We start from the raw sequence: 23008 nt of genomic DNA on the forward strand, positions 1-23008 counted from the left end.
GCCCTCACTCACTCACTCACTCACTCACTCACTGACTCATCACTAATTCTCCAACTTCCCGTGTGGGTGGAAGGCTGAAATTTGGCAGGTTCATTCCTTACAGCTTCCTTACAAAAGTTGGGCAGGTTTTATATCGAAATTCTACGCGTAATGGTCATAACTGAAAGCAGTTTTTCTCCATTTACTGTAATGGAGATGAGCTTCAACGCCGTGGGGGCGGAGTTTCGTGTGACATCATCACGCCTCCCACGTAATCACGCAGTACATAGAAAACCAGGAAGACCTCAAAAAGCGCTCAAGAAAACATGCATTATATAATTGAGAAGGCAGCGAAACAATAAGAAGCGAGCGAGTGACATATACAACCTTATTCATGAGTTCTGCTACTTCAGAAACAAAGCACGATGTAAACCTACACTTTAAATTAAGTTCATAGACAGGCTGCCACTGGCGTTTGTAATTTAGTGCCTGCCCATATAAGGCCGTCCGTCAGCGGCAATCCAATAGCAAACTGCCACGGGTAAATATTCACGGGTGAAGGACTGTGCTTATGGAGAGGAAGATGAGATGGCCAGGGTGGTGTTTGACACAAACTCAGCGAAACTGCGAGAGAAAGTTTTAAGTGCCAGGACTAAGGTAACATTAAATACAGCCATGGACATAGCACGAGATGGCACCAGCACAGCTGGGAACCTTCAATGCATGTACACTGAGCGGCTCACGTGAACTGACGCAGTGCACAGATAAAAAGCAACAGTTCCAAAGAGCTGAACAAAACCGAATTACACAATTGAAAAGGCAGCAAAAAATATGAAGCGTCTGATAAGCATATTCATAAATCCAGCTACTGCGGAAACAAAGCACACGGTGGAAAAGTCAATGTCCCGCTAAAGGAAGACAGTGTAAAAAAACCCGTGCATGCAGTGTGTCAGGTCTCAGATAAAGAAGAAGACGAGCTGTTTATTGATGCAGTAAGAAACGAATCGATGAATGAAACCTGTCATCTTTACAACGATTGACAAACACGGAATGTAACTTGAACACAACACATCCTACAAATACGAACCTGATTGAAAGAAATAATGATAATCAAATCCTTGATGACAGCAACACTCAGTAACACTCACAAAACAAATACTGTATATTGACAGTCATGTTACGTTATTTTTAAAATGTTCCCTTTTCTTTTCTACCTTTTTAACACACTACTTCTCCGCTGCGATACGGGTATATATATATGTATATATATATATATATATCCCGCTCTACATACTCGAATAATGGATACTTTATTCGCCATCAATGATTGTTTTGGTAAAGCCATACTCAGTGTATTCATTAGATGAACGGTAAAAAAGTAAGTGCGAGGGGAGGATGACTCATTGAGGCATGCAGGCTGTAGTCTTGCGTCAACTCTATCTGAATTGCGATCACATTTGAAAAAATATATCTTTTCAAGTTCTATTTAGTCCATATGTTTCAAACTCAAGGGCCGCGGGCCACATCCGGCCCGGCGTGTAATTATATCCGCCCGAGATCATTTTATATACTGTATTATTGTTATTAAAGCCCTGGTATATGAAGCGCTGGTAACACAATAAACTACAGATCCCATAATGCAGCGCTTCAGCTGCCTTGCCAACACTTACCGCTTACTACAGTTATTGCGCACTGAGTTTGCACGGCGCTTTGGTGACTTTGAAGAACAAAAAAAGTCCGTCTACATGCGGCTCGAACCTTGTGCATGTTTGGTAGCACATATCTGTGTGAGAAGCTCTTCTCAGTGATAAAGACTAACAAAACAGCACACAGGAGTCGCCTCACTGATGAGCACCTGCAATCCATCCTGAGAATCTCCACAACACAGAACCTCACAGCAAACAGAAACGAACCTGTGGCCAAAAAAAGATGCCAGGCGTCCAGCTCTAAAATGACATATGAGCAAAGACAACTGAATGATTTGATTTGTTATTGCACGTAAGAGCGAGAGTCAACCGTTTTAACAAACAGCGTATTGCACTGATACGAAATAGCTGTGTGTGTATATATGTAGATATGTATGTATATGTATATATATATGTTTATATATATGTGTGTGTATGTATGTATATGTGTGTATATATGTGTGTGTATATATGTAGATATATATGTATGTATATATGACAACAACACTCATCACTCACAACAGTGACAAAACAATTACATTGACAATCAGGTTACGTTATTTTCAAAATGTTTCCTTTTCTTTTCATTGCTTCTTTAACACACTACTTCTCCGCTGCGAAGCGCGGGTATTTTGCTAGTTATTATTATTATTATTTTGAAAGCCTTAGTCTCGCTAGTGATCGATAGAGATCAGTGATCTTCTTGTTACAGTGCTTTTCGATACATTTTTCCTAGAAGGAAAGTTAACAGCTTCTAAAATGGCATGTGGAGAGATACCAAAGTGAATGCACAAAGCAAAATAATTCATGGATGACTTTTTTTGTATTATCGCTGAATCAAACTCTAATTTGTCTGACTCCAATTTTGATGCAAGTGATCTGGAGATGTAGATCGAAAATGAACGTGAGGTACCGGGATCAGCTGATTGGTCCTCAGCTGATTGTGGTGCTGAACACTTTCGTGTAGATGATGCACCTATGGCAACATTCGCCTTGGAGGACAGACACTTACGATGACAGGTGGTACAAACCATATTGTGTCTCACTGCAACTGCCACCCCCGCGCACCTGTCTCACAAAGACAGTCAGGCAGCCAGCCCACCGTGCATTCCTACTGGTCGTCGAGCCGTCCCCTGTGCAGCCGCTGCTGCCACACACTGCAAGCAGGCGCCCACAACAGGCAGCAACAGACGTTTTCTGTTAATTTATGTGTGAAACCATTGCTTTGTGCGCTTTTCAGAAAACTGAGTTTTTTGGAAAAAATATTACCCCTCAAAGAGGTGCTACTGAACATACAACTGTTTATGCTGCTCCCTGATAAAAGAAAATGTTTCTGCCGGTATCTGTTCAGATAAAAAAGAAAACAGATTTAGAAATGTGAACTTTCTGTTGCTTGGATGGTGCCTGTTATAATGTTGTGATCGTGGCTCTGGACTCTGAGAGTAACTTGTTTTTCTATAACAAACTAGATAAACCGTTAATGTCCTGGCAGTGGCAGATACCTTTGGTTTTATATTTGATTTGATTACAATAATGTTTAAGTTATTTTAGCTGATAGATAGATAGATAGATAGATTCACTATGTAAAATTGTATATAGTAAATGTAAATTTACTATGTAACAGGAATACTGCTGTTTAAAAGAACCTTATTTATTTAAAGTGTTGGCAAACCAAATACATGTAATACACTACTTTTGAGTTCATTATTGAATTTTGCATTATATGATTGTTGCGGTTGTCTGCGATTAATCACGAGTGGATGCTGTTGTTAAACATAAAAAAGATCTCCTTTCAACAAGTGTGAGTTTTTCAAGGAGCTGCATATAAAAGTGCAAATAAAAGTGTATTATGACTTTTCTAATTTTTTTATTTGTTAGGTCGTGTGTTCACATTAACACTAGAATTCCTGATGCCTACAAAAAAACTTGTAATCCCAGCCCACCTTTAGTGTTTTCAAATAAAGAGGTGGCATGATAACACAAGTTTGTTATAGCACGTCTTTATCTGAAATCAGAGTCAGATCAGCGGTTTGGGGGGAGGCGGAAAATTCGTGGGAGAGTGAACGTGACTGAGAGAATTAAATTGAAAATAATGAGAACTTTTATAAGTACTATAAATTTACACGGCTGTTACAGACAGAAATCAAATGTATGTTTGTATTGTATAATGTTAACAATAAGAGCAACTCACTACTCAAAACGGTAAATTTGGCATGTGACCGGGATCGTGTCTACATTTTGTCATTTATTACTAAAACATGAAAAACATACATGTTTACATAGATTGTTGTAGATACGGAACACACATGAAATGCATGTATTCCAAATGACGATATATTATTCACCCTGTACAACTCTAGGCATTTCACTCTTAAGATAAACACTGAGCACTGAGATGCTTCTTTGCGAATTGAGCTGTGGCGGTGGGCGGGGCGATGGGATAGCAGGCTGCTTGCTGCTTGTGCTGACTGACGCATTTACAACACAAAAAAAAAATTTTAACAGAAAGGTGCAAAGGGATTTAAGGTGGGCCGGGATTAGAAGTTTTTTCGTAGGCTTCAGGAATTCTAGTGTTACAGTAATCCCCCGCAATATCGCAGTTCAGCTATTGCACCCCCGCTACATCCCGGATTTATTAATATTATTATTATTATTACTAGGGGGCTCCGCCCCCTGCTTGCTTTGCTCGCCCACCCCTGGATTTGGTTTACTGGACAAACAATTTAAAGAGATTGTTATTTTCATTGGAATTGTTACATATGCATTATTTTCATTTTTACTTTAAAACTTTAGTAAACACAATATTTCCTGCCCCGGGTGTGGTTAAATCTCTTTCTCGCGGCACTTATAACGCTGCTCGTGTTGTGAAGGGGGGTCTGAACACACGCTAAAGATATGTGATTGGTTCAGCTGGTGTCTTGCTGCTGGTCAGCTGTGTGTTGTGCTTGTATGCTTTGCATCAATCATATAAAAGCCTGTACAGCAGCTGTCCTTTTGCCACTTCACGCCTCTGCCGCTCGCTTTGCGGATCAGCTACTGGCTTTGCGCTGCTTCTGCCAAGATGCCTGTTCTGCTTATCGCTCTGCGCTTTCTGATGGAGGAGGAGGAGTGGTGGGGGGTTTGAGGGCTGAATACATGCTAAGGAGAAGTGCTCGGATCATCTGCTGGCCTGCTGCGTCTTCTGTTTGTCGTTGTTTTAAGAGCTGGAAGCACCTGAAGTTTGTCTGCCGAAAGCATTCCGACAACTGCTAGGTTAGATGTCAGAAAACTTGTTTTAAATTATTTGTAAGTAGGGTGTGACGTGCAAAGGTCTTACGGGTTTTGCTTCCTAAGGTTGTAATGTCTAGTCTTGCATGTTGCCAAAGTGTCTCTCCGAGATGATCTGGTCTTGATCGCTTCACTCAACCCCACCCGAGGTGCACTATGCTCCTGCTACTTCGTGTCTCTCCCGCTCGTGTTGTGAAGGGGGGGAGCTGAACGCACGTTAAGCAGAAGTGGACAGATCAGCTACTAGTTTTCCGCTGCTTCTGCCAAGATGCCTGTTCTACTTGTCGCTCTGAGTGTTGATCATTTAAAAGCCTGTACAGCAGCGGTTCTTCTGTCTCACTGCCTTGTCTTGCATGACATTAAAATGTTTTATAATAGAGAAATGTTACTCATATCTTTAGCCCAACATCCACATATCATATGTGTTTACAAAGTGTGTTTTAATAAGTTTTCATGTGTTTAAAGTGTGTGGGAGGGGTATTTTAAGGCTTAATCTATAAAAAAAAATGTTTATTTATATAGTCTTTCTATATCGTGGATTTTCACCTATCGCTGATGGGTCTGGAACGTAACTTCTGCGATAGGCAGGGGTTTACTGTAATTGAAAGTAATCCAGTTTTGTGTATATATAAATTCACTGCGCAACACAATTCTTGAATTACACATTGGATCTCGATAAACAAAATATTCAATGGAAAATCTTTATTGTGTAATAATAATGTGTAATTCGTTGAGAACAAAATGCTGTATCAATAGGCAATGTAAAGCAAAATTACCAACCCAATAAGGGGTGGATTCAGTATCACACCGAACATCAAAGTCAAAAACCAAAATCACAAGCTGATCCAACTTGTGTGAATTTCATCACACCATCTCATAATGAGCCTCAGTAGTGTGTATGGCACATTCCAGTATGTACAGCTGACAACGTCTGGGATGCTCCTGATAAGTTGGCAGTTTGTGTCCTGGGGGTCTCGTCCCAGACCTGGATCAGAGCATCAGTGAGCTTCTGGACAGTCTGTGGTGCTACTTGGTAGCATCAGATGCACCGATACATGACATCCCAGAGGTTTTCAGTTGGATTCAGGCCTGCAGAATGTGCAGGCCAGTCAATGGCATGAATGTCTTCATCATCCAGGAACTGCCTACACACACATGAGGCCAGGCATTGTCCTGCACCAGGAGGAACCCAGAGCCAACTGAACCAGTGTAAGGTCTGACAATGGTGCTGAGGACTTCATCCCGTTACCTAACAGCAGTCAGGGTACCGTGGCCTAGCACATGGAGGTTTGTCAACCCTGCATGGTATGCCTCCTCAGACCATCACTGAACCATCACCAAATTGGTCATGCTGAATGATGTTGCAGGCTGTATTGCATTCATGGTGACATCTCCAGGCTCTTTCACATGTGCTCAGTGTGAACTTGCTCTCATCTGTGCAGAGAATGGGACACCAATGGCAGAGCTGCCAATTGTTGTATTGCCAGTCGAGCTGCACAATGATGGGCTGTGAGAACAGGTCCCACTAGCGGACGTTGGGCAGTCATGCCACTTTCATAGAGATTGTTTCTGACAGTTTGGTCAGAAGCATGCACACCAGTGGCCAGCAGGAGGTCATTTTGTAGGGCTCAGACAGTGCTCCTCCTGTTCCTCCTTCCACAAAGGAGCAGATTCCGGTCCTGCTGCTGGGTCTATGGCCCTGTCCAGCTCTGCTCATGTAATGGACTGTCTCCTGGTATCTCTTCTGTGCTCCTGAGACTGTGCTGGAAGACACAGCAAACCTTCTTGTAATGGCACATATGAATAATACCCTGGAGGAGCTGGGCTATCTGTGCAACCTGAATCACCTGCAGGTGCCACCTCATGCTACCAGTAGTGACAAGGACAAAACACAAAACTAGAGAAGAATCAGTCAGGAAGGATAAGGAGAGAGCAATTGTCTGTGGCCATCACCTGCAAAACATTTCCATTTTTTGGGGGTGTCTTGCTGTTGCCTCTCCAGTGCACCTGTTGTCACTTCCATTTGCACCAAAGCAGGTGAAGTTGATTCACAATCGCTTGTGCTCCTAACTGGACAGACTGATATCCCAGAAATGTAATTGACTTGGTGTTAGACTGTAATGATTAAGTGTTCCCCTCATTTTTTTGACCAGTGTGTTTGTATGGCTCTAGTTGCAGAGTACATCACTCTGGGTTATGTGAAGGATAATAAGTATCGGAAGAGACTATAAGCAGCTACAGCTATTCGCTTTGGAAAAAAGTTCCATGGACAGAGGTTCAGTCAAGCCCAGTGAGCATTGGTGGTACCTTTACATAAGAATACCAAAGTAACCACCATATTTTTCAGTTTTCTTTCAGTGAAATCTTCCTAAACTTAATATTTCTAGGTATTGTTTTTTAGATCAAGCAGTAGTTTTGGATGCTAGTCTACTTTTTTTTATAGGTGAGAAATAACATTGCTGTTTTTGTACATGTTCTTAAATACAGTACCTTTCTATAATAACTAAGTCCAATTAGTAGATCATCACTCTAAACCTTCTTTGTCAAAGTACTCCATTCTAAAGTCAGCTGCTAAAAATAAATGTGAGCAGAGGGAGAACACAGAAAGTCCTCAGAAACAGTGATTTACCCGGGAATGTTACCAGCATATGTGAGACTGTGATGTTAAATGCTACACTCCTTGCTCTCTAAGCTTATTTTTTATCATGAAGACTTTTTATAATTAAATATAATCATTTTAATGTATATGTTTAAAAACTCATAGTTTTCTAATCAGTGTTTCATTTTTATGTACAGAACCTGACACAATCAGTTCGCTTCGTGCCACAGATGTTACAACAACATCTATTTTGCTTTCATGGACAGCGCCACAAAGATTCAGTAATTCATACAAGATAAAAATAATGAACAGTGGAAGTGTTTTTTTAACAAAGGAAACTTCTTTCAAAGTAACCGAACTGTTGCCTGGGACTAGCTATACTTTCAGTATTGCTGGAGTTGCTGCTGATAGTAAAACAGAAGGAGACCCAATTTTCATCACAAACTGTACAAGTAAGTGTAATGTAGCTGAAAACTATTTAAAACTATTTAAGTGCATGGATGTGACATGTGTAAGTAACAGTGCAATAATCTCCAGCTTGTGTCATTCTTGTACTTGATCATTTAGCAGTGACCTGTTGCAATGTGATTTCTGGTATACGAGAAAGTGAGCTTGATCTTTCTGTCAGCTTAACGTAACCTAACTAACTAACAAGTGCTTTGACTGGATTTTGACTGAACTGTGTTTTACTTACTTTTTCTTATTTCTTCTCTTAATAATAAAAAAGGGTGGCATGGTGCCTCGTAGTAAGGAGATCAGGGTTGGCATCCCAGGTCCTCCCTGTGTGGTTTTCATGTTCTTCGTGTGTCTGTGTGGGTTTCCTCTGGGGTGCTCTGGTTCCCTCCCATCATCCAAAGACATGCAAGTTAGATGAATTCGCAATGCTACTGTAAATTGGCCTGTCACTTTGTGTGTGTGCATGTGTCTGTGTGTGCGTGTGCGTGTGTATGTGTATGTGTGTTCGCCCTGTCTAGGGTTTGTTCTTGCCTTGCACCCTATGCTAGCTTAAATTAGCTGCAAGCAACCCTTGCGCCTCTGGTCTGGATTAAAGGGGTTAGAAATGATATGACAAAATAAAACATCTGCTAAAGCTTGAATATGCAGGATATTTTAAGTGTTTCACACATCTGAAATAATGCGCATTGAGTTGGTTGGTCAAATTAGTTATCCATCCATCCATCATCCAACTTGCTGAATCCGAACACAGGGGTCTGCTGGAACCAATCCCAGCCAACACAGGGCGCAAGGCAGGAACCAATCCTGGGCAGAGCACCAACCCACCACAGGACACATACACACTCACCCACATACCAAGCACACACTAGGGCCAATTTAGAGTCGCCAGGAAACCCATGAAGACACAGGGAGAACATGCAAACTCCACACAGGTAGGACCCGGGAAGCAAACCCGGGTCTCCTTACTGCGAGGCAGCAGCGCTACCACTGTGCCACCATGCCGCCATCAAATTAGTTATCACCAGTTTATTGTGATGAATATAACTGTGCAGCATTCCTGACAATGTCAAAGCTATAAGCATATATATAGCAGGATTAACAGTACTTCTTTCCTGTTTATAAGCTACTACACCAAGGCAGGGCAGGACTTAGCAGTAATGATTCACAGAACTTCTAGGCCAGCTACTGTTTAAAGTTTATAACTCTTCTCCACATCTATATTAGTTTTCTCCTGGTTTTCAGCTGCATTAAATGCATGTGCATATGTGGTGTAATGAGGGCTAATTTATGTCTCATGCCTGATACTGATAGGCTGGACTCCCATCTTTCCACAACTTTTTGAACTTTGCAGGTTTAGAAAAATAATGAATGAGTACATAAACCATTTATTTTTCTCTCCATGCACTTTGCAGTATATCTATCTAAAGCTTATTTTTTTTTTTTTGTTTTTTTGTTAAACAGATTTATTTTTCTACTTGTCGGTTTCCTGTAACTTAAAGCCTGATAATTATTTCTCTTCTGCTTTACAGATGCTGCAGCGGTAATAAACGCAAATTGTTTTGGACCAAATTACAATGCAATTCTTAATATTTCATGGCAACCTCCAAGTGGACTATATACAGCAGTTTACATAAACAGTTATACAGTTTATTCTCCTGCTACATTTTATGTCATTGAAGGATTAAACTATTTCACCACCTACCCAATTACTTTAATAAATGCTGGATGTGGAGGAAATAGTACTCCTGTGGTGTTAAACTGCCAAACAGGAATCACAAGTAAGTGTGTTTCTTATAAAGGTGATCATTTGTATTGGTAAACTGTAAAAAAAAAATGTAACTCCTGTAGAATACTAATAATAAAACAATTGTGTTAAATTTGCTTTAGTCCTTTCCTTTATCTGACATACAACTGTTGAACACAGTCTCCTGACTGCCCTCCCTGGGCTGCAATTATCTTGAATTATAGTTTAGTATTCTGCTTTATCATAGATTTACTGAAGGTGGTAAGTTTTTTTACAATTTAGTCTGTTTATCTCTCTTTTAATATGTTATATCTTGCAACCTATCATTTCCCTGTACTCTTTAGAGAAGTTACAAAACAAATCCAAACAAAAACAAATACAATGATTTCATTTTAATATACCCTAGAATTGGGTTGTATGTAGAAAGCAATCAGTAAAAAGACAATTTTTTGTGTTTTTTGCTTGATGCCATTTTGTGTGTAACTATTTAAAATGTTTAATCTTAATATATATATGTATATTCTTGTTTTTTTTTTTAGGTCCACCAGATGTGCCAGATGTCAATGTATTGCTCAATAAACCAAGTACAACTTCTCAGACCATTACGTTTACCTTTAAACCCTTTAGTAGCTCAAATGGTCCAGTACTGCATTATGCAATCATAGTAACTTCGAACACAGGTGAGAAAATATTTATCTTTAAATTCTACAAGATTAACAAAGACATTTAGAAGATCAAGAAATAATTAAAATAACCACATTTCTAACAGTTATGCCAGGTGGTTGCTACCTACTCATGCATTTGTTATCACTGTGGAAACTCAGCACTTGCCTCAATTGACCTCAATATATGCTTCTGCCCTGTTAGCCATTTGTATCTATAGAGTAGCTTTTTTAGATAAAATTGCACATATCTAGAATTTCCACAGTAGTGAGAAGGTGGAAAATGTGGCACGTTGTAAATCACCTTCAAAATTTATGTATATGCATTGTATAGAAAACATACATGGGACACTTAAGTAGAACACAAAAATATCTGAGTTCTAATTAGAAAATGCTTTGTAATATTGTTTTACTGCAATTTATGTTTGATTGTCATATTATAACACAGATAAAAACAACACTAAAAGAATGAAATATAGCTAATGAATAAACCACAAAAGCGTGATCTTCTTGTTAACTGAATAAATGGACTGCACTGTATATAACAGAACAAACACATTTCAAACTGCTACTGGAAGCCCACATTTTACCAAGACACCAATTCTTAAGCTTTGGTTTATGTTCTGCCATCAACTTTTCCCCGCTACATACCAAGCAGCTCATGAACTAGGATGGATGATTTTTGTGTAGCATAGCATATAGGTATTTATTGTTTATCAGATTTACAAATGTTAATGCTTTCATTCTATTCATTCAATTTTAATTTTTTGTGAAACAAGATATTATAAACACTTTATGTTGGTTGATCAAAGGTACAGTATATCAGCTTGTGTAGAGCTGATTGTTTTACAATTATATGTTTTTACAATGCTGGTTAGTACTACTAAAAGTTAAAAAAGATACATCAGTCCGAATTGATTTACACAGTACCTCTGTGAACTGAATGCATCACTCTGACTTCTGCTTTTCAAGTTTAAAATCATTTTTATTTTTTGTAATTGAAAACAGATGTCAACAAACTGTGATATGCCTCTGTAAAATAAAGTATACTGTCAGATTTTCAATAATGCCCACACCCACCATGTTCTTGGCTTTGTTTTATAAGACACATTGTTATTCAAATCAAATAGCATTTGCACAGATTAAAAATAACTCCAGTAAAATTAAAGTACCATTCAAGACAACACAACACATGACTTTATCTAGAACTGTATTTTAACAACATATGTAATGTGAAAAATGTCACAGAATAGCAGCAGTCACAGGGGTTCTTTACTGGCTAATCTGTAGGCCTTTTAATATATTCCTGACTGAGTGACAGCGTAACATTTGTAATAGCCTTGTTTCTGGTGTCAGAAGACTCTGGAACTTTTCATGATGGCAAATGTTGCTAAAAGTGTTTGAATGTTAACTATGAGAACTCAGATTCAGGTCACACCTTTGGCTCCTTCTGTAATGCTAATGCTGCCTGAAATCGCTCCTGTTGTACTTACATAGAAATGACAGATAAAGGTATCAGTTAAATCATGAATTTTCACAGCTGAAATATTTAATGAAAACTCTACTTCAACACATTAATTAGTTCATAATGAAACTATTCAAAATAGATATTTATCTTATTTTCTATTTCTTGGGATAATTCTGTTCCTCAAGGTGAAACGTGTAGTATCTCAGACCACTATGAAATATGACACCATGCTATGAATAAAATTCAGACAGAAATTTAGGACCATTTTATTTCAAATATTGTGTGAAAATCAATTAAGTTACCTATCCATATACTCAGTGATCTAAAGAAGTTATCATCTGCCTCATTATATCTATTGTAGAAATTTTTGAAAATGTTAGTGTTTCTGAATTTGTTATTATTGTCTATATGATAGTGGAGCTTATTTTGTTTATATTGCAGATAATGACATTCCTGACAAATCTGTCCTCATCAAAACCTATAATGATTACACTAATGGTCAGACTGACACTTATGTGGCAACTATAATTGTCACAACTGTAAATTCTGCAGAATTGTCTGTAGTCATAGGAGATGGAAATGTATACAACGCTTACGTAAATGGTCCATTGGATTCTACAAAATCATACAAGTATGTACATTCATTAGATCTTTTTTGAATAATAATAATAGTGTTAACCTAAAATAATAAAAGTTTAAATCCAGTTTTTTTTAGTCTACGGCATGCTTAGCTGTGATATCTCTTCCTCTTTTTTTATCTACCAGCGTTTTGTTTTCATTTTATCTACCAATACTTTTTTTTTGTCTTCTTCAGACTCCCTCTAGCACTTCAAATTTTATCACAGCACAGTTCCTGCCTTTTTACTCTACCTGCCCACAGCCTGCTTCTCCTCACCACATGGTTTATAGTCCTCGGAACTAGACACTAAAAATTACAGAGCAAATGTTCATTTGAATAAATAAAAGCTATGTCAGATAGCCAAGAAGGAGAGGAGAACAAAAACTCCAGCTGGAGAATATAATGGAGAAAATAAACCTCTAGACATTTCAAGGACAGAAAGAAAAATAGCTTTTGTGTAATTTTAACTTCCAGATGTTTAAACTGCTCCAATCGATTGAATGATTTTAACCACAAATGACTAGATCAGTGATTGATAAATTCTCAAAAAATAATTTATTCAGAACTAAATTTGTAATTTAGTTGTTTTAGTTGTTAGATGCTTCTTTACACAAAGTATTATGGTAGTTTAGGAATTGCACAGGTAATTTTGTTGCCAAATTAACTGTAAAGAGAGAGCCAAAAATCAGAACATTGGAGAGAGTGAAGGCAGGAATATTGGCTTTGGCAATAAAGAAAGTGAATCATAAACTGAGAAAAGGGAATCTGATGAGTCGTTCTGTGCATAGGGAGGAACGGCTTAGTTTAAGAAAAGAAGGCATGTCTTCTGCAGAAATTGAAAGAGAATAAGTTCAGACCTTTTCATTTGTCCTGTAATTAAAATGAACACTCCTTGTCTGGGTGTTGATGGCGAACAAGCTTGTGTTTAGTACAGTAGCTTACATTTTTATTTAAAAAAAAAAAAACAGATAAAGAAGAATTTGCCGTCAATGCTTAGTAAAGAAAGGGCTTGTTACTTTAGGAGCCAGATGTGTCTATTGTAAACTTACTAACCATGTTTGCCTCGTCTATTCTTAATAAACATGTACATTTGTTTTAGAGTAGTGGCTTCTAATTATATATATAATATAATAAATTGTATTTTCTTTTATGGCATGTGTATTATGGGTAAATATTTTTGTACATGTTTTATTATTTTAAAAAGTATGTTTTAAGAGGATTTTATTTATTTTAGTATTTGTATTTCACTAGACAGTAAACCTACAGAATTTCATTTTATTCATAAAAAATAAATAAGTAACATGTGCTCTGCAGTTTATCTATAAAATTTCCCCTTTAGTAAAGAACATAGGATTTTTTATATAGTTGGTTATGCAGGAGTTTGGTTTTAAAAAAAAAGAAAATGATCAAGAAAACAAATTGAAATGAACGATTCTAGTGAAGTCAGTGATCTGTATTGGCCCTAAAAAACCTGATCAGAGCATCCCTAATACTATTCCATGCTAACAAGTTTACTGGAGAAAAAACACACTTTTGTCCATCTTAATTTAAAATCCAGTGATCTTGTAAAAGTTAAATAAAACTGTACATTCGTTAAGATTAGCAATGATACATTTGGGTCGAAGATGAACAGAAGCATATCATCTGTATAGACAGATACTGTTGCACAAATTTCTTCCCTTGTAATTATTTTTATTTCTGAATTTTGCCAAAGGTCAGCAGTATAGTGTAAATTGCAAATAGGACTGGAGATAATGGAAAGCCTTGCAGAGTTTCAGGTTCTAATCTGAAACAATTTGAGTTAATGTTGTTCACTCGCACAGAAACGTCTTTGCTTCAGTAAGTAACTTAATCCTGGTGACAATATCTGGACCAAATCTTTTTCTGCATCTAGAGGCACTAAAACATCTGGGAGCTTGGTTACTGAGGGAGTATGCAGTACATCCAACAAGCTGCAATTTTTGATGATGATTTTCTTTCTTTAATTAATCCATTTTGATCTTGTGATATAATTATAGGGACCACTTTCTTAATTCTTTTCACTAGAATATTTGCCAAAACCTTAACATCATTATTCAGTAATGACATTGGTCTATAAGATGCACATTCCAAAAGGTCTTTATTTTTTCTTTGGAAAAGACAGTGATCAACACCTGGCCTAAGATGTGGTGTAGAATATTCTTCTATTTTGCTTCTCCAAACATAGCTTGGATTAACAGTTTACAGATGACACCAAATGAGGTGAAATGACAGATAATGTAGAATCAACTGACTCATTACAGTGGGGCCAGAACAGAAAATAAAATTTTGACAGATTTTTGGCAGATGAAATTTAATATAGATAGACAGATATAAAGTATTAGGTGCAGGAAATAAAATTGCTAGATTCGAATGCATTATAATTTCAAACTCGAAAGTACATCTTATGAGAAGAAATCAGAAGTTAATTAAAACAACTAATAGGATGTTAGATTGAAAGGGAACAGCTTCCGGTATTGGGTCGCATAATCCACGAGGACTAATATGTATTTATGTCCTCGGGCTGAGGCCTCAAAAGGACCTACAATATCGACCCTGATTGTTTCAAAGGGGACATCAACTAAGGGAAGGGGAACGAGAGGAGCACAGTCCCTCCTAGGAATTTGTCGTAATTGACATTCTGGACAAGAAATACAAAAACGGCAAACCTCCTCGTTAATTCCTGGCCAATAAAATCAGAGCTTGATCCACTCTGAAGTTTTTTCGGAGCCCAAATGGCCTCCAAGAAAGTGGGCATGTGCTAATTCACAAACCTGCTGCCGGTAGGCTCATGGGATTAACAACAGTTTCCAACCCCCATGTTACTCAACCCGATATAATAGATCATTTTCTATTACAAAGTGAGGTCCCTGTGGCATGGGCTGATATGTGCGTTGGCTATTGACGAGGACCCCTGCATTCTTTGCAAATTTTAGGGAGTCATCATTCCACTGCTCCCTTTTGAAAGAAGCCGGTGTTTTTCTAAACTGAAAGTGTATCTTGGAGAGTGGGTCTGGCCTGACCTCAAGGGGCGGGGATTCCTGCCGACTCGTCGAGGAGCGGGTGAATGACGTATTCGCCTGCGACATTCCAAGAGTCTCCCTGTCCTCCTCGTGGGCTTCCGTATCTCTCTCTCTGCCGGCTTTGTATATGGCGTGGAGACGGCTTGAGATGAGTTATCCCCATCTATAACGAGGCCTAAATTTTTTTTATCAGGAGTAGTCAATAGTTTACCGCATTTGTTATCAAAAAAGTCCTGCTCCAAAATCACTGGAAAAGGAGGATTAGGTTAGACCACCATGGGAAATTTTTGTTTTAGCTAAGACCCGGCACTTAAAAGTTTCTGGCTGCACTCCGGTTGTAATATGACGAAGCTGCGCGAGCTCACTCTTGAGAATGCAACGTATAGTTGTCCAGGAGAAAAGCAATCTTGCCTGAAATCAGTGGCATCGTTTTGTAGGGTCTGTGCCTGAGACTTATTGCTTGTCATCGCGCAGCAGAGCCTTACTGGAAATTAGAGGCATCTGAATTGAAACGGGAGATCAGAGGGTATAAATGGGACGCAAGGAATACATTGAGTGTGGAGAAACTCTAGAGACAGCGTGTGTATTAACTTGTGGATTTTTCTGTGAGTATCTGGTGGCAGCATGACGAAGTTGCTTCCGCAAGACTGCGTTGGCTCTGGAGCACAGCTCAGAGCGAAATGAGGTAAATGGGAGGGGAGATGATGACATCACTCCCCTACCCGCCTTAACTGTCAATCCCCCCCACAAACACAGTCTCTCAGAATTTGCATAAGCACAGCCCTTCACCAGCAATTTTAACAAAGTTACAAAGTGATCAAAACTCTCGTTTATACCCTGCGTCCTCTCATTAAACTTGTATCCTGCATTAGCCGTGGGCATGACAAACGCCAGCAGCAGCCTGTCTATGAACTTAATTTAAACTTTAGGTTTACACCTTGCTTCGTTTCCGAAGTAGCTGCACTCATGAATATGCTTTTATGTGTCACTCGCTCGCTTCTTATTGTTTCGCTGCCTTCTAAATTGTATAATGCATGTTCTCTTCAGCGCTTTTTGGAGCTCTTCCTTGTTTTCTACGTACTGCGTTGACAGTCAGTTCACGTGATTACGTGGGAGGCGTGATGATGTCACACGAAACTCCGCCCCCCGCCATCGAGCTCAACTCCATTACAGTATATGGAGAAAAATACATTCCAGTTATGACCATTACGCGTAGAATTTCGAAATGAAACCTGCCCAACTTTTGTAAGTAAGCTGTAAGGAATGAGCCTGCCAAATTTCAGACTTATGGGAAGTTGGAGAATTAGTGATGTCAGTCAGTCAGTCAGTGAGTAAGTGTGGGCTTTGCCTTTTATTATTATAGATTACATTATACCCCCAAAATTTACGGGAGTTACGTTGCTAGAGTACCAACGAATTGTGAAAAACCGTGAATTTTGGATGTGGTTAAAAAAATGCCTATTTTAATAGTTTAAACACTAAATATGCCCCCAAAACACTTTATTTTCATTTCAGATTTAGCTTAATACATTGCCTAAAAATAAAGAATGTAAAGATACACCTGTACACTGTATTGCTATGTCTCCCGCAGTGCTAGAATGTACTGAATGTACTGTAATTCATGCATGCACGTTTTCATTGCCAGAAGCCTTAGAAGGTGCAGCTCGTTTCGACAGCATCTTGGGGCTTTAATTCTTAAATTGCCACATACTTGGGGCTTAATGCATCCCTGGACGCCAAATACTTTTTTGCTGCACTTTAAGTAAAGGTCACAATTCACAAAGAAAAAGTGAAATTTTAATGGAACAAATTTTTTTTATGCAAAGAGCATCACAATTACTGCAACACTGATCATTTTACACACTGCTAATGAACTGTAAAAACTATTTTAAAAAACTATTGGAACAATATGTACAAGGTGCAACTGACACCATGGATGAAATTCAGTAAATCCCTGAGCCAGCTGATCTTGAACTGGCTGCACTGAAGCGCACAGAGGTAAGCGCTGATGCTGGCAGGCTAGTCTACTGCAGCGGTTCAATCCCAGAGACAGTCAGGCTGCAGTTCTGCAGGGTGTCACACTTGGGTCACAGAATTGCACAGAAACACAGGAGAATGTAGAGACAGGAACTTTATTCAGACACTTCAAACAAACATGTCTGTTTCAGAAGTAAAACAAGTTCAGTATGCAGTTAGTTCTAAATTAAAGAATAGACAAACATCATAGGGGAGCACAACGGGAGCGGGACCCCCAACAGGAGCAGAGGATGTCTGGGGGAGGAGAGAAAAACAAAGCAATCAGCCAAAAAGGACAGATGCTGTTCAGGCTTTTAAGTGAGCATAGTGTCGTGCAAAAAACATGTCACGCGACAGAGCAGCCGCAAGTAAGCCCAGCAAGTATGGGAGCAATGTAAAAGTAGTCTATCAACGTTTTTTAAGAGGGTTTTTTTGAGGAGCGTCCATGTCTTCTAGGGGGGGATTCAGCCCCCTGCTCACAAGGGGCTGGCAGTGGTCATGAGCTGGCTGCTCAACGAATGTACAGCACTGAATGATTAACTCCTGTGCGCTCGCAAATGGCACTGGGAAACGACTATAGCTGGTTGTGGCGGTTTAAGGGTTAAGAGGAACAAAACGGAAAACACAAGAGCACTCAACTGGATATGCATCACAGTCAATCAGCCACAAGGAGAATTGAACAACACTGTAGTGGTCCGGTGCTGCTAAGATTCACACTGTCGAGAAACAGTGATTTATTTATTTTTATGGTGGAGATTCCAGGGATAAACCCAGCCTTGGCCCGACCCGCACGCACTCACAAACAGAGATAAAAACAAAGCAAACCAGTAATCAAACAGCAAATAAAGAATGTAATAAAAACAAAGATACCACCCTGTTCCCCTTATGGCAATTACACATTAAATACAACAAAGCACAAACAAAACATACATAGTAAATTATTAAAAACGTTCATGAAAAATGGCAACGGATGAAATGTAATGATGAAAATAGATAGTCCAGAGATCCGCACGTTGATTGGGAATGTAAAGATAGTCCTACCGGTAGTTCCTGAAATGGTGAAGATGGGTGTACGGGTTCAGGAGCGCTCCTTTCTTTGTAGGATGGCCATGAATCCACTTACAGTCCTTATCCACACAGGCAGATGGCAGACAATCCAGACGCACGAAATGATCCAGGACAAATAAGTACAGGTAACCCAACTGAAGGCAGGCAGAGAGACAGGAACTTGAAACACAAATTACAAAAACGTTTTTATTTTTTGCTTTTGGTCACCGGCCCCCTTTTTAAAAGCCGTGCTGACATCCTTTGACCCCAACAGCACCAGCACAGGTTTACTATGCTTATCCAGGGCCACTTTTTAACACGATTCCCTGGGTTTACTCTCTTAATATTTCAAGACTGTTAAAGATTATATTTTATGCTTATAGTATTTAGACTTTATCGGCAATAGATGCCTCTCCTACTTTTTTATCTTCAAACACCGTTGCTGGGGGGGCTTGTTTTGTTTTGGAAATGCTCTGTCTGTAGGTATGTCAGAAGACTGGGACTTGGTGAAGTGGGGTCCAGCCTCATGTGAGGAGGCAAAATTGAGGGGTAGGGGGATAAGGGGGGAAGAGAAAGTGAGCAAGCTATATCTAATCTATCCTTTTAATCCTTATAATTATAACTTACAACATAACAATAGGCTGCATGGCAATAATTTGTGGGAAAATTGGAAAATAAGGTTAAAGCTGTCTCACTTCCAGTTAAGACTATAAAATGACATCAAAAATTCAGAATCAATGTCTCCATGATGGGATAGTTAACTTTGTGAGCTAGAATGTTAAAGGTCTGAATCACGAATTAAAGAGAAAAAAAGAATTCTCTCACCTAACAGGTCTAAATGCTAAAGTAGTATTTTTACAGGAGACCCACTTATTAAGCAAGGGTCAGTTCCGGCTGCAAAAAAAACTGGACTGGCCAAATGTTCCATTCCAGCTTTACAAAGAAAACTAGAGGTGTGAGAATTCTCATACATAGAACAGTCTCCTTTGTAGCATCAGATGTAGTATCTGTTCCTGAAAGGAGATATGTGATTGTCACGGGCAATTTATTTAACTGTAAAGTGATTTTGATAAATGTTTATGCACCTAATATCGATGATAAGGAATTCATACAAAATGTATTTGCATCCATTTCCAATGTGAACACTCATAAAATTATTTCGGCTGGGGACTTAAATGGTGTTTTAAATCCACTCTTAGATAGGTCTCCTGTCACAGGGGGGATGACATCTGACACTGCAAAGACAATTATACAGTTTATAACTGACCACAACTTATCAGAACCCTGGAGGTTTCTAAACCCAAACTCAAGAACATATTCCTTCTACTCACCAGTGCATCATTGTTACTCAAGAATTGATTATTTCTTTATAGATAATAATTTCTTGCCTACAATTAAATCTTGCAAGTACGACACTATTGTTATTTCTGACCATGCCCCTCTGATCTTAGAGCTAAAATCATTATGCCCCACATCCTCATCTTGCAGATGGCGTCTTAACCCACTTCTATTAGCAGATGAGAATTGTACAGAATTTATATCAAAACAAATCAGTTTCTTCCTAGAGACAAATACGTCCTCAGAGGTCTCTGTAGGAATACTCTGGGAAACTCTAAAGGCCTTCTTAAGAGGACAGATTATTTCATATCTTTCCCACAGAAATAAATTAGAAACCAAGAAGGTATCAGAGCTAACCAGCAAAATTACTAGAGTAGATGAAGAACATGCCAGGTGTCCAAGTGAGGCTCTTCATAGGAAAAGGCAGGCTCTGCATTCAGAGCTCAACCTCTTGACAACTAAAGAAACTGAACAACTCATTTTTAAATCAAGACATCATTACTATGAACACGGAGAGAAAGCTAATAAGCTCTTAGCTCAACAAATCCACAAGCAAGAAGTTTGCAATGCAATCCCAGCAATCACCAACATGAACGGAGATAAAATCATTGACCATAAAAATATAATGCACACATTTAGAGACTACTATAAATCCTTATATTCTACTGAGTTTAAAGAAGACAACACACAATCTAATGCATTTCTGGATACATTACATATACCACAAATAGATACTTTTAGTGCAGAGGAATTGAATAAACCTCTGGTGCTATCAGAATTACTAGATGCTATAAAGTCACTTCAGAGCGAGAAAACAGCAGGCCCTGATGGCTACCCTGTACAATATTTTAAGAAATTATCCACTCAACTAGCTCCCCTCTTATTAGCAACATTTACAGAAGCTAGAGACAAACAAATTCTACTTCAAACTTTTCGCCAAGCATTAATCACCGTCTTTCCTAAACAAAATAAGGACTTATTACAATGTGCATCATACAGACCAATTTTACTTCTGAATAATGTTAAGATACTCTCCAAAGTCCTAGCTAGAAGGATGGAGAAAGTGCTGCCTTCGGTAATATCACAAGATCAAACTGGATTTATTAAAGGCTGACACTTAGCTTCCAATCTTTGATGCCTGTTTAATGTAATATATTCACCAGCAAAGTCAAACACCCCAGAGATATTATCATCGTTGCATGCAGAGAAAGCATTTGACATGATTGAATGGAACTACCTTTTTACTACATTAGAGAAATTTGGGTTTGGATCGAATATTTGTGCATGGATCAAAATACTGTGTACCAATCCAGAAGCTTCAGTTTGTATTAACAACATTTGTTCAGACTACTTTAAAGTAGAATGTGGTACCAGACAAGGATGCCCCTTGTCACCACTTCTGTTTGTAATCACCATTGAACCACTGGCAGTTCACTGTCGAAATGCTTATCAGATAAAGGGGATTATCAGAGAAGGAATGAGAAAATAGAGAAAATTTCTTATATGCAGATGATATGGTACTGTATATATCAGACCCACAAAATACTGTGTCTGCAGTCTTAATAGCACTTACAGAATTTCAAAAGATCTCTGGTCTCAGAATTAATTTGAATAAAAGTATGCTCTTTGCAGTGAGTTCTGAAGCATACAATATTAGATTGGACACCTTCCCTTTTATTACTGCAGATCAGTTTATAAATACCTCAGGGTAAATATCTTAAGTAAACATAAAGCTCTTTATCAACAACATTTTGCAGTTTGTATGAAAAAAATTAAGCAAGACTTGCATAGATGGTCAACCCCTCATCTCACTCTAGCTGGAAGAATTAACTTTGTTGAGATGAATATGCTTCCTGAGAGTCTCTTTTATTTCAAAATATTCCAATATACAACAATAAATCATTCTTTAGGCAATTAGATTCAATCATAACCTTATTTATTTGGCACTTAAAACATCCATGTATCTAAAGAGCGACCCTACAAAGACCTAAGGCAGAAGGTGCCATGGCTCTACCAAACTTTCAGTTTTATTACTGGGCAGCAAACATACAAGCTATAAAAACCTGGACACAAATAGATGAACATACACAGGCTTGGTCCGCAATAGAAGTAAAATCCTGGAGTACTTCTTTATATTCGCTGCTTTGTGCCCCAATAACTGCAAGTTATTGCCAATATACTAATAACTGAATTGTGCTTCACTCACTCTGAACATGGAACCAATGCAGAAAGAATTTTAAGATGGAGAATCTTTTATCTGTGGCACCTCTGCAAGAGAAACACATTTTTCAACCATCGCAAACATATGCAATTTTTAATATCTGGAAAACATTTGGGATTAAATTACTTAGGGATCTTTATATAGACAACATCTTTGTATCCTATGAATAATTACATTCCAACTTTGTTAAACAGAACCTGCCTCTCCCACCTTCCTCTATGCTGGAAAAAATATTGCTCAATTTCAAGGACTCAGACAGCATTTCTGCAATATATAAAATTATTTTACAGTCCCTCCCTTTCAAAGACCCAAGAGGACAATGAGAAAAGGATCTCTCACTCTACATATCAGAAAAGGAGTGGAAGGTAGCAATGCAGAGAATTCACTTGAGCTCCATATGTGCAAAGCATACAATTATTCAACTTAAAATGATATATCGAGCACATCTGTCACGCTTAAAACTGTCCAAAATGTTTCCAGGGCAGGAGCCAACCTGCGAATGCTGCAATCAAGTTCAAGTCACACTGGGTCACATGTTCTGGGCCTGCAACAAATTAACATCATTCTGGTCAAAAATGTTTAAGTGCCTTTCAGACAGCCTTGGTGTCACAATCCGTCCTAACCCATTAACAGCTGTGTTTGGTGGGCTCTCAGAGGGGCTTAAAGCGGAGAAGGACAAACAAACTGTGATGGCCTTCACTACACTATTGGCACGCAGACTTATTTTGCTAAACTAAAATAATCCTAACTCTCCACTTTTAAGTCAGTGGGTCACTGAAGTTTTATATTATTTGAAATTGGAAAAAATCTAATTTTCACTTAGAGGATCTGTGCAGAACGTTTTCAAAACCTGGCAGGATCTCATC

The 23008-nt window shown here is 38.6% G+C and overlaps 1 protein-coding gene across 16 annotated transcripts in view; it reads left to right on the top strand.

The window, feature by feature from the left end:
* Positions 1–23008, top strand: part of LOC120515605 (receptor-type tyrosine-protein phosphatase eta-like) — a 210608-nt gene that overhangs the window by 147290 nt on the left and 40310 nt on the right. For all 16 annotated transcript variants that reach the window (XM_039736809.1, XM_039736788.1, XM_039736831.1 and 13 more), the window contains 4 exons: positions 7728–7982; positions 9516–9764; positions 10270–10410; positions 12302–12491. In XM_039736809.1, coding sequence (XP_039592743.1) covers positions 7728–7982; positions 9516–9764; positions 10270–10410; positions 12302–12491 — 835 coding nt within the window. The remainder of the gene's footprint in view (positions 1–7727; positions 7983–9515; positions 9765–10269; positions 10411–12301; positions 12492–23008) is intronic.

Source organism: Polypterus senegalus, chromosome 1, assembly GCF_016835505.1.
Source record: "Polypterus senegalus isolate Bchr_013 chromosome 1, ASM1683550v1, whole genome shotgun sequence".
NCBI classification, from domain to species: domain Eukaryota; kingdom Metazoa; phylum Chordata; class Cladistia; order Polypteriformes; family Polypteridae; genus Polypterus; species Polypterus senegalus.